The sequence below is a fragment of the Ischnura elegans genome, chromosome 1 (assembly GCF_921293095.1).
Source record: "Ischnura elegans chromosome 1, ioIscEleg1.1, whole genome shotgun sequence".
In the NCBI taxonomy this organism is placed as follows: Eukaryota; Metazoa; Arthropoda; class Insecta; order Odonata; family Coenagrionidae; genus Ischnura; species Ischnura elegans.
The window spans coordinates 162,551,223-162,563,320 of NC_060246.1; the positions used below are offsets into that span (position 1 = coordinate 162,551,223).

General features: G+C 41.2%; 1 protein-coding gene across 1 annotated transcript in view; it reads right to left on the bottom strand.

The window, feature by feature from the left end:
- Positions 1-12,098, bottom strand: part of LOC124171715 (protein tweety-2) — a 124,110-nt gene that overhangs the window by 61,571 nt on the left and 50,441 nt on the right. The window contains exons 3-4 of the mRNA XM_046551015.1: positions 7,138-7,298; positions 1,663-1,774 (exon numbers count right to left, since the gene is read on the bottom strand). Coding sequence (XP_046406971.1) covers positions 1,663-1,774; positions 7,138-7,298 — 273 coding nt within the window. The remainder of the gene's footprint in view (positions 1-1,662; positions 1,775-7,137; positions 7,299-12,098) is intronic.

The following is a 12,098-nucleotide window of genomic DNA, read 5'->3' on the forward strand; positions in this document are numbered from 1 at the left end:
AACTAGTAACCACTGTCGATGTGTTTATATTCATTTTTGCCATAAATTAGTTCATAATTACTGAAGTATCGTATACAGATACGTAGGAAACTTGCCCTTCAGGATAGGTGGCGCCCCTACCGGCCTCAACGGGAAACGGCTTCATTAAATGACCATGCCTGAACGGAGAGTGTCCAGACCTTCTCATATTCTAAGACCGTGATGACAACAGCGCAGCGCTTAACTTAAGCTGGGGGTCCCAGGCGAGATGATCCGACCCCCTCGGCTGAGCCGTGGCAACGTCTCCACACGGCAAGATCAGCCGCCAGGACGGCTGATCCTAGGCACTGATCCGAGCTTGTAAAACAGGCATTAGGGTGCCTTCACAGCTCTGCGTTGCGTTGACGCCACGATAGCTTCCGCCCCACCGGCAAATTTTTCCCTTCACAGCTCTGCGATGCGAAAACAAATGAAAGTCAAAAAGCGTAGGCTACTAAAAATCGGCCCGGGAGCGTATCGTCTTTTATTTCGAACCAAACGCACAATGCATATGTTGTTTTCTGCATTTTTACGAAATTTCATTTCTTAAAATATTTTTCTTAATATAAATAGCGTTGGAAGTTAATACGGCGACCATAAAGTCGATAATCATGTATGTAGTGATGACCTTTGCCAATGCATTAAGTTGGCCTTTAAGTTTTATTTTCTAACTCAGAATACACGAAAATACAAATTACATACACTCAGTGAACATGAGTTACGTGGAATTTTATCAGGAATATTTATTTATGATAATTGTTGTCCAAACAGACTGTCCTCGTCATGCTATCCAAACAGCTTCAACTGAGAAGATCATTAGGGCACAATTATTAGATTAAAATGGAATTTAAACGACCGTAGTCACCAACAAGGAGCTCTCTCGCTGCATTTAGCTTGTGATACCATTGACGAGTATGTATTATGGTAATCTGTGCTACTCAGCGATTGTTATCTAATTTAGGGTTAACATTTGGCTTACGTTTAGGAAATATACGAAATATCTATGCTTAACAATTCAAAATAATAGTAAATAATGAAATCAATAGCACTTGTCACTCCCATTAGAGCTAATCTTGCATATTTGTATACCTAAGCTACCTATAAAAAAGCACTAATTCGAAATCGTCAGCGTACTGCCGCCTTCACGCAGAGAAAATCCGACATGATCAATTTTTCTGCGACGACGCAGCGAGCTAGCGACATGACGTCATCAATCCTCAAAGACGAGCTCTGATTGGCTCGCGAGCCGCGGCGTCAACGCAACGCTGAACTGTGAAGTCACCCTTACGCTACCATCCGGAATCTTTCAAGGTAACTACCACCAACAACACACCACAGGTATCTCATATATAAAACCTCACTTCAGTATTTTAGCTAATGAAGAACTTGAAAATTATAAAGGCAGCCAGATTTAACACGGGCCTATTCCATACATATTAAAAAATTAAAATAAAATAGTTCTATTTTTAAACTGATGACGACAAGACATGACGCCCCAAAGAGGACCCGATAGAGCACAATAGATCGTTTTGGCCTCCCGAGAGATGCGAGACAGAAAGAGAGAAAGCGAATGACATAACTGGACAATGACATTCAGAACGAATGAATAGATTGAATGACTGATTGGTTGTTTGGCGCACTCACCTGGTTGACGACGCTGTGCACCACGGCGTGAGCACCGCGCACCGCGGCCACGAACTGCACCAGCCCGTTGTGCACGTCATCGTTGCCATAGAGACCCAACGCCACGGCACCACTGAAACAAAGAAGCAGACAGGTGTCACACAAGAATAATAATCACTTCCATTCCAGGTGTGGTGAGGTATTTGGAGGAGGTGACCGACAGCTTAGGTCATTTGCGCCATGAAGGAAGGGTGTGGAAGGTAGGGTGGAGAGAAACCCGGCGTCCACCTCAGCTTGATTTTAATAGGGAAGGTTCCTTCATAAAAAAACGAAATGCATTGATTGCGATTCCTTACCCACCATTAGTGTATTCTTATGTATTCATTAAGGAATATGAGAATATGTCAATAAGGAATATTCATACACTAATATGGGTAAGGAATATGTATTCATATCCCTTACCCATATTAGTGTATGCAAATTATTTGGTTTTATAAATCCCAGTTTAGACGAATGTTAATGGTCAATTTTAGCCTCATTTGAAAAAGGCCAGATTGGTGCCCATGCGTTGCCACTCCACGTGACGTCGCAGGGACCTATTTTCTATACGAGTAGGTAGGAGTTATACATCGGCTGAGAATACCAATGCATGCATGACACACAGAGCTCATGGAAACATGTCTTAATAATCACCTATTAAAACTGCCTAAGGTCGGAAAGTTTCCTTCGTTTGATAGGGTAATAATAATCCTTATTTAAGCCAAGCGCTATCTGCTAGCAGGTAGCAGCCTGCATCGTAGTGGCGCTCATATCCTCGCACCAATGGCCTCGCCCATGGCCTCACACGGCGGAGGCTGGAACAAGAATGACGTGTCACGGGATTTTCCCAGCAGTCATACTTACCAGTCGCGTTTTCGCGCGCTGGAAAATTTTCACTTTTTATTCAATCGCGAAAAAAGATATCCTAATTTAAAAATCTAAACGCGGGAAATACGTACTCCAGGAGTAATAATATTTCGATTTAGACAATAAAAAAATAATAGGAAACCATCCTATTAAAGGCTCAATGAGGACCACCACGGCTTAACGTCCCACCCGATGGAAGATGCTGTAAGTAGTGGAAGAAGATACCCTCTGCGAAGCACTCAACCACCACATCAATACGAGCCCCCAATTTTCACTAATAGCACGAAAAACTCGGGACATGAGTCAAAGTTTGAAAAAAAATGTACCCTCTTAAGTAATTCATTTCCTGATATTTTCCATTTCGCATAACGATACTCGAGTTTGAGTGTTGCAATATTGACTTTTTGCTGCCAAAGGAGTGATATCGCCAGGACCAACAGCATATTCCGTAGTTTCAAATTGAAATAAAACATTGTAAAATATTGATATAAGACACGCCAAAATGTTTTACGGAGTGAAAGTTAAGCGTGAGATGAGAAGTAGATCAGGTGCTCCTCCCAGGAAACAATTCTGTGAAGTAAAGTGTATACTTCCGTTGGGTTTCTCACAACCCGACAAAAACTCCAGTATTTCAAATTGCTTATTTTATCATGCAAACAAAAGTCATAACATTAAATAGTGAACTACGAAAACATCGCGAGCAAAGAAACTTATGGAGTGAATCGCTCACTCCATATGGACATAAGTTTAACGATTTTTTTATTACATTCCCGAAGTAACTGTACGAAAGCAAGAAGTGAATGAAAATTCATTTATGCGGCTATAGATATGAATGACAACACTTGTAATTGCACTAATTCATAAAAGAAACGAAACACTATTTCTCATTCATTCACAGAAATATGAAACACGATTATATTGTCGATTGTTATTTTTTACAGATACTACTAAGCCAGTAATTATTATCACCGATATGGAATCACTAATATGATAGTTTTTATATAATTGTAATATCTTTCATGGTGAAAACCGATTGATTACACCCTTCCTTTCATTGGAGAAGATAGAGAAGAGGTTATCAACAGGTTTGCGAAATAAGAACACAATAATAGCCAAAGAAATGGCGAACATCAGAGTCAATGGTAAACGGTGTAAATAAACGAAAAATAACAAACAAATGATCACTAAAAGTGAAACGTCATCAATTGAAAATGATCGCGGCGAAGTAAGCAAGAAAATACCACGACAAAAATCCCATGACAAGGCCGTAAATCGCTCACACCACAGCCTTTAAAACCAGTCGAAATTACGAATACACAACCGATAAAATATTCTGTGCTCTGCCAAATCAGTGGGAACTAGGGATGGTTAAACATCTCCAGGGAGCTTGCGCTGACGTAAGAGCTTCTAGCCAATAAGCCAAGAGATGCGTTGGTCAGCATTCCTATGTTTTGAGTTCAGTCACTGAACTGTAAACAATGGAATTTTAGTCACTTTGAACAGCTCAGCCACAGTCACTTTGACGGCATTAGAGGAAGCCAGACAGACCAACCATGGCCGACTCCCATATAGGTACTACTTAAAAGTAAAAATGCGCCACATTTGATCGAAAGAAGAGAGCATTTTGAGGTGAGAAAACTATTGCATGGGATCCAAGATCTGTCTACAAATTCAGAATCCCATCTGAATTTCATGATCTGTGAGAAACATTTCAAATCTACACGATTTTACGACGCATTGAAATGGAGAGCAATTCTAGAGATGGCCAGAAGCGCATTTTTTTGCTCCAATTCTCGGGAGGGGGTGTCAGTATTCCATTGCTTGCGGTTGAATGAGTTCAGCGGGAAGTCGACAGCGAAGAGAATGCGTATCGATTTGAGGTCTTTACTCGATCGATATTGGAGAAGTTGAAACGACTCCACACAGTGGGTATCGAGGTCTGCGAATAATCGCAAGGAGAAAATGTCCATTCAACTAAGCAAGCAAAGAAATTAGTTTCGGTTTGCTTTATTTCACCTTATTTCTCATAAGGGAGCGATGGAAATCCAACATTTAATATTATTTTATCTCAAAAAAGAGGGTACGAAACCATTTCTCATTCGTGACCGCACAACCCTACCTTTACAATTTATGAAAATGTAGGTTTTTTTATTGCTTTTCATTTTTCATTGTTTTGTTGTATAGTATTGGCAGTTTGGAGTCTGCTCTGTTCGTCATAATATATATTTGTCGCGAGATATCGCTTTGGAGCTACCTATACAGCATGAAATCCTAAGATTCAAGCCTTATGGAATGGAAATTTTCCACACTGACACACTGCCATTTCAGAAGATTATAAAAGAAATCCCTGAATTCAACCACAAAGGAAGACCACCACGTGGATGTTTGAATGTTTATGTGGGAAATGTTGTTAACCCCAAAAACCCAGCATTTCCTGCGCCTCCTCCCTAACTAACCACCGCCACCTCATTCTCCAGTTTTTCCAATAGGGTAGTTTCCTTCATCAAAGAAAACGAAAGGCATTGATTGCGATTCGTTACACACATTTAGTGTATTCATAATACACAAATTATTTGGTTTAAGAAATACCGGTTTAGACGGAAGGCAATGGTCAATTTTATCCTCATTTGGAAAAGGCCAGATTGGCGCCCATGCGATGCCACTCCACGTGACGTCACAGGGACCTAGTTTCTACACGAGTAGATAGGAGTTTTACATCGTCTGAGATTACCAATGCATGCATGAATCACAGAGCTCAGGGAAACATATCTTAATGATCACCTATTAAAATTGCCTATGTTCGGAAAGCTTCCTTCCTTTGATGGGGTATTTATAATCCTTATTAAAGCCAAGCGCTACTAGCTAGCAGGGTACCCTGCCACCTGCTAGCAGCCTGCGTCGTATAAGCGCTCAAAGCCTCGCCCCAAGGTCACCTAACTTGCGGCAGCGGGAACCAGAACGACGTCACACGGGGTTTTCCGAGCATTCATACTTAGCCGTCGCGTTTTCGCGCGCTTGAAAATTTTCACTTTTCATTTTATCGCGAAAAATAGATATCGTCCTTTAAAAATCTAAAGGCGTGAAATACGTACTCCAGGAGTAATAATCTTTCTATTTAGGCAACTGGAAAATAATAGGAAACCACCCTATTATCACCTTCCCCATTTTACTCTCCCCTCTGTTCCGTTCACTCTCTTCCTCATGCTTTCTCATCTCCTCTCCCTCCAATCTCCCTTGACTTTCCTCCCTCCTTCAGTTATAAATTAAAGAAATAGAATACACTGCACACCATTTTTTCCTTAAATATGGTGCTGTAACATTGGAACCTAGTGACGTAAGAAAATTTAATAATCTTAGAAAAATGCAAGTATTAATTTCAATATCGATATAGCAGCCTGCTGCGACGTGAATAAATAATGGGCTTCGTGTACCCATCCACACACACAAACTATGTCCCCCTCAACCAGCTTCACATTCTCAAAACGACCACTACTCCATCCACAGTCTCCCACGGTTTCGTGGGCAGGTGTATCAATCCCACAACAATGCTCCATCAAGTGCAAAGTACAAAAAAGAGAATTGCATTCAAAATGGAGAAGAAAGTAAGAGGTGACCCGCGGTGATACGTCGGAATATCATGAAATATCACAATATTCAAATTTATAGGGAACCCGATATTGAGTTTTGAGAATAGGGTGGTTTCCAATTATTTTTTTATTGCCTAAATTGAAAGATTTTTACTCCTGGAGTACGCATTTCACGCTTTTAGATGACGTCATGATTTTAAATGACGTTATCTATAGTTGACGCGATAAAATGAAAAGTGAAAATTTTCAAGCGCGCGAAAACGCAACGGCTAAGTATGAATGCTGGGAAAATCCCGCGTGGCGTCATTCTGGTTGCCGCTGTCGCCGTGTGAGGTGACCTTGGGGCGAGGGTATGTGCTTCGCTGCGATTCAGGTAGCAGAGTACCCTACTAACGGGTAAGCGCTTGGCTTAAATACGGATTATTAATACCTTATCAAACGAAGGAGACTTTCTGACCATAGGCAGTTTAAATAGGTGATTATTAAGAGAAGTTTCCCTGAGCTCTGTGCCTCATGCATGCATTGGTAATCTCATACGATGTAAAACTCCTATCTACTCGTATAGAAACTAGGTCCCTGTGACGCCACGTGGAGTGGCATCGCATGGCCGCCAATCTGGCCTTTTTTGTAATAATCTGTATATTTATCTGTATACAAAAATAATAATTTGTATATTAAGAATACATTAATGGTGGGTTACGAATCGCAAATAGTGCCTTTCGTTTTCTTTGATGAAGGTACCCTATTGCGAAAATAATTGCCTAATAAAAATCATTACCCAATAGACTATCACGACGTTTCCTCAGATAAAAATATAAATTTATATAATATCGAAAATATCGAAACATAGGGCCCCCCATTTCTTATCGGCTCCGATATTTATCGCCCCGATATTAACTATCGTTATCGCCAGTTATCGATATTGAATAACATTGAAATCCGATACTCAGTTTTGAAAGGGTATTGCTCAGGCCAAGGGTGGGCATTAAAAAAAGTGTCTTACCAGCAGAGAAGCGTGAAGATGGCTAGAGTCCACTTTAGTGCGGCGATGCTCCGCTTGCGGCGCGGGTGTCGCTCGCAGCACCGCGTCAGTAGGTAGATGAGCAGCACGAAGAGCGATAGGATGAGCCATGCGGCCGGAAGTGACGCCAAAATGCCCAGCGCCTGAAAACGACCACAGAAAATAAGTTTCACACATGCTTTGCTACAACAATAATTTAATAAGTGATGAGGATAACTTTCATTTTAACGATGATGATAATTTTCAATGATGAAGATAATTTTTAATTCTCAAGGTGAAACTAATATTCTGTACATCCTGTCGGATTTGAGGTCAAACGCGTCTTGAGACCGTCGTACCTCACAATTCCCTCTACACAACAACCAAACACCTCCATCATTACTAGACCGTGGTGAAGAATGCCAAAGAATTGTAAACGGAGGAATTTTGTGTTTATAATATTTGATGTAGAGGAATACATTTCTGGTCGAGCAAAGAAACAGAATAATGTTTCAACTGCGTAGAAATGCTTACCTGGATTTGGAATATATCACATTTTTAATTACATATAAGATATCGTATGATACTCAATGACAGCTAGTATTGTAAAAAATACGTATACATCACTTCAAGAGAGTACAACAGAAGCAACTCAGCCAGAAAAACTTACAACAATAACACAGAAAACGTTCTGAATCGTGAGCTCATGTAGTTCCCGCTTTCTCCGCTTCAAGCACACGTCGCACGGTAATTGCATCTCTAATCTAATAAATCAGGTGCCCAGCTTATTGTGATTCTGGGCCACTTCCAGATGGTTGCTATGCGTCTTTAAGTACGATATTCCTACCGTGGAGACTTTCTAGCGCTAGAAGACGTCAGAAATCGACCGTTTCATCCTGCTTCCGGATTCGCTGCCGCGTAGGAGGTGTTTTTCAATCAACGTTTCTACTTCCGCCGTTGGTTCCTCTTCAGGTCGAATACGCTCAAGTACAGGGTGCGTTCCAAAAGTAATGCATTTGAATTTCCCGCACAGCTCCTATTGGTCGGAATGGGATCAAAGCACTTGGAGTCGGTGTGGTGGACAGTGTGGATACGAGACACATAGGGAGAGCTCGCGGGGTTACTCTCCTGGGCCGAAGTCTGAAGCAATGAGCTTATCACCTCTGCACCACAGAAGGGGGAGGACAAGGCAGGAAAAAGGAAGGAGGCGCCGCCGCGATAGGAGCCCGACGACGCCTCCTGGGACGGGATTGGGAAGGAAGGGAAGAGGAATCCGGCACCGTCACAGAGGCGGGCGGGTCCTAATATTAGCGAGACCATGATTTAATGTTTCTACAAAAAAAAAAGGTTTTCCTATGAGGATGGAAAGTACTACGATTTTTCGTAGATAGCGGTGAGGTGGACACTAAGCTCTGTCAAAAAACTACGCTTTAGTACTCTCCAAGGTAAGAAAGCGGCAAGACGTTAATTATTGCAAACCTCTGCGCGTTGCCCGTGCCACGAAAAAAATGGAATCGATGATCGAGGAAAGTTTGAGTATGGAGCTGAAATAAAAAAAAAAAAATTGAAGGGACAAACAAAATGATTCGTGAGGCTGGCGGGGACTCTTCTCCGTCCCGTTTTGATGTGGTTGAAGGCCTTTTAGGAGGTTCAGGAAGAAGTTCACGCCCAGGAAGGTAAGAATGGGCAAATCAAAAGTGAAATCAGTGGTCATTGTCATTTTCGACAGCAAAGGAGCGGTCCATAAAGAAAATTGCTTCTGAAGGACAAACACTTAACACTGTCTTTTACTTGAATGTGCAGGAAAGATTGCGAAAAAGGGTCACCAGGCCGAGGAAAGACATCTCCACGACTTCGCTACTCCATTACGACAACGCGCCTTGCCATTACGCGCTTAGAATCCGCGAGGTCCCGTCCAAAAACCAGGCCGCGACGGAGACCATGCGAGGGGTCCCAGAAGAAGGCTTCCAGGCCGCGTGCAGTGTCTTGGACTCCCGCATTAATGGGCCATTTTTTAAAAAATGCGTGATGTTTCAAGTTTTTAAACATACTTTTGTCGAATATTTCGAGTGTGATTCAATTTGAAAGATTAATAAAACTGTGCGTACATTTCCGTACTTTGATTCTTCGACTACTTCTCGATATATTCGCGACGAAAAAATTGAAGTTGGTGACGTCAGAAATTCATTTTTACAAATCCTCGACGTGTTTATGCTACTCGCCGGTTTCATTCATGAGTCTAGTGAGGTTATTTGAAGTTTATTGTTAACCTTTCGAGCGATTCGTTCCCACGGTTAAAGGTTTTTCCCAGTGGAATATATATATTAGCAAGGACTGTGATGACGTCATAACCTCATGGCAAGTAGGTGGCGCCTTTCGCTATGCTGTATTTTAATGCGTATGGCTGTGTTATGCCTCCTTCACATTACGATTGTCCGAGCGATCGTCCTAACGATAGTTGGCCGAACTAGCCGTGTGAATGCATGTCCTGACAATAGTTGACGTAGTTCCAAACGTTGCCACTTTACGATGGTTAGGCGCTGGGAGAACGGAAACGGACATAGATCTTTTATACAGATGAAAGATCTATGGAAACGGAAGCGACAAGAGAAAGACGAAAAGCTCGTGAAGATCTATTTGTTTCATGGATTTGTCCTAGGAAGGAAGAATATGGGCGGGAGAAAATTTATTCGTTAAATACACGTTGAACACAGTAATATCTTGTCCCTGCATACCTTAACACCTTTGCTAACCGTCAATTTCCCGTTCACTTTAAATGTCAGCACTAGAGGGCAGCACAGGTTTTAACAATCGTCGTGTGAATGCACGATAGTTCCGACAATCGCTGGAACAATCGTAATGTGAATGAGGCATTATGGATATTTTTTCCGCATCTTCTTTGTAGCCACTCATGAATTGCGGTGTCGTTTGAAGAGCGATCCCATTGGCGACACGCGAGGAATTCATTTCGCCAGTTATCAGAATTCCGCAAACACTTCCATTGTTCGGGAAAAATGAGATATGATACGAATTATCTCAAGAAATGAAATTGAGGCATCGGTTTTCCGTAGCTACTGTGAGACCTGGGGCCGTATTCTGTATTTCGTCAGTACCGCACCGGTCGGTTTCCCTTCCCAGCCCACCGACAGCACATCATTCCGTACCGACGACGGTTTCCATACCGACGACGGCTAATTCAGCGATTCAATATGGTCGTCGATATCAAACCAGTCGGTACGGATTCCCCTCCTTCTCAAACAGGGAAAATCCGAATATATCCGAAGCTAGAAGTCATCTAACGTGTCTCCACCAATGAAAGAAGGGTAAAAACAAGTGAAGACTCATTGGCACAGTTTGTTGTCGTCATTCTCAATCTTTTTATTTGCGGAAATTACGACTTATTGCTAGATTAAGATAATCGATATTGGATAAGTTATTAACAATGCTTATATAATGTGTGGTAGTATTGCTGTACCTACAGAATCGAAGGAAACAATATTACAACATCACAATAAAGTTTGTATGTGATGGAGATTGTTGTTGCTGGAATGAATTATTGAAACTATCCTTGAGATCGTAGTTTATTTTTTAAAATATTGGTTCCGTATATTGCTATTTATTCATGATTTGGTAATATAGTTGTCATTAAGTAAGTTCCGTGTAAATGTTATCGACGGAAGGTTATGCCATTGGCACCGTAGCAGACGAAAATAACATACCATGGAACGTGAACGTAGGATTCAAAAGCAAATGTAAATGTCATATTAGAGGAACAAGTAAGGAAATTGTTATAAAAATATGGAGCTGGGTGTAATTAAAAGGAGTGTAATGACGAGGAAGTAAAGAAATTGTGATTGGGTGAAATACATATGTTTAAGTTGCGCATTCCAAGTGAGAGAAAATGATAATATTGCGGCAAACCTCATACTTATTAACAAATATCTTCTTTTATCGTCAAGGGAATCAATGGCTGACGATAAAATGAAATATAGTTGCCTGTTACAAATGAAAGAAACTGATACCGTTGTGGCAAACTTCATACTAAAATAAAAAGATCTTATTTCTATGCCGAGAGAAACGCAAAATGATGATTGAGCGAAATAATAGTTGCCTATTCAGAGTGATATAAAGTGATAACATTGCGGAAACTCATAAACTCATATTTAATCAAAAATATATTTTTTATGTCAAAGGAGCAAATAAATTATGATAGAGGGAAACAAAGCCTATTACAAGCGAGTGAAAGTGGTAACATAAATGAGAGAAAGTCATTATATGTTAGCAAACCTCATGTTTATTGACCATTATCTTATATTTCTGTCAAGGTAATCAATATAGATGATGACACAGTGAATTATAGAGGCGTATTCGAAGGGGCCGAAAAAGATAACATTGCAGCAAACCTCATTATTTACTCGGTGATGAGGTAAAAACAAAATAAAACGTACAATGCGCACCGGGGAGTTCATGAAACCCACTAGTCGGTGGCCGTACCGACACCTTTTTGCTGTCGGTACGGCTACCGACGATCTCCCGTCCTCACGTCGGTGCCGCACCGATCGGGTTCGTACAGAATCGCACCACTTCTTGCCGGGAGTCGGTGTGACGTCGCACCCGACGAATCGGTGCCGCACCGATCGGTTTGGAGTTACAGAATACGGCCCCAGGTAAGAAGGACGCAAAGTTAGTGACAGTTTAAAAAAACGCATATATCATTGTATTATTTTTGTTAAGTTCCTGTAAATAATGTAAGATTAACGGGAGCAGGTGGATGTTTCCAATTCCACATACCTATCCACCTATTTCTCTATTGCGATATCGTTTTGGAATTAAAAAAAATAGCCGTATTTATTTTCCAATTTTCAATATGCCGCCAACTTATCCAGCTATTAATATTTTCTCTTACTGTAACTTGAATCTGTTGTTACACGTACTGGACATATTATTGTAGCAAGATGCAAGGA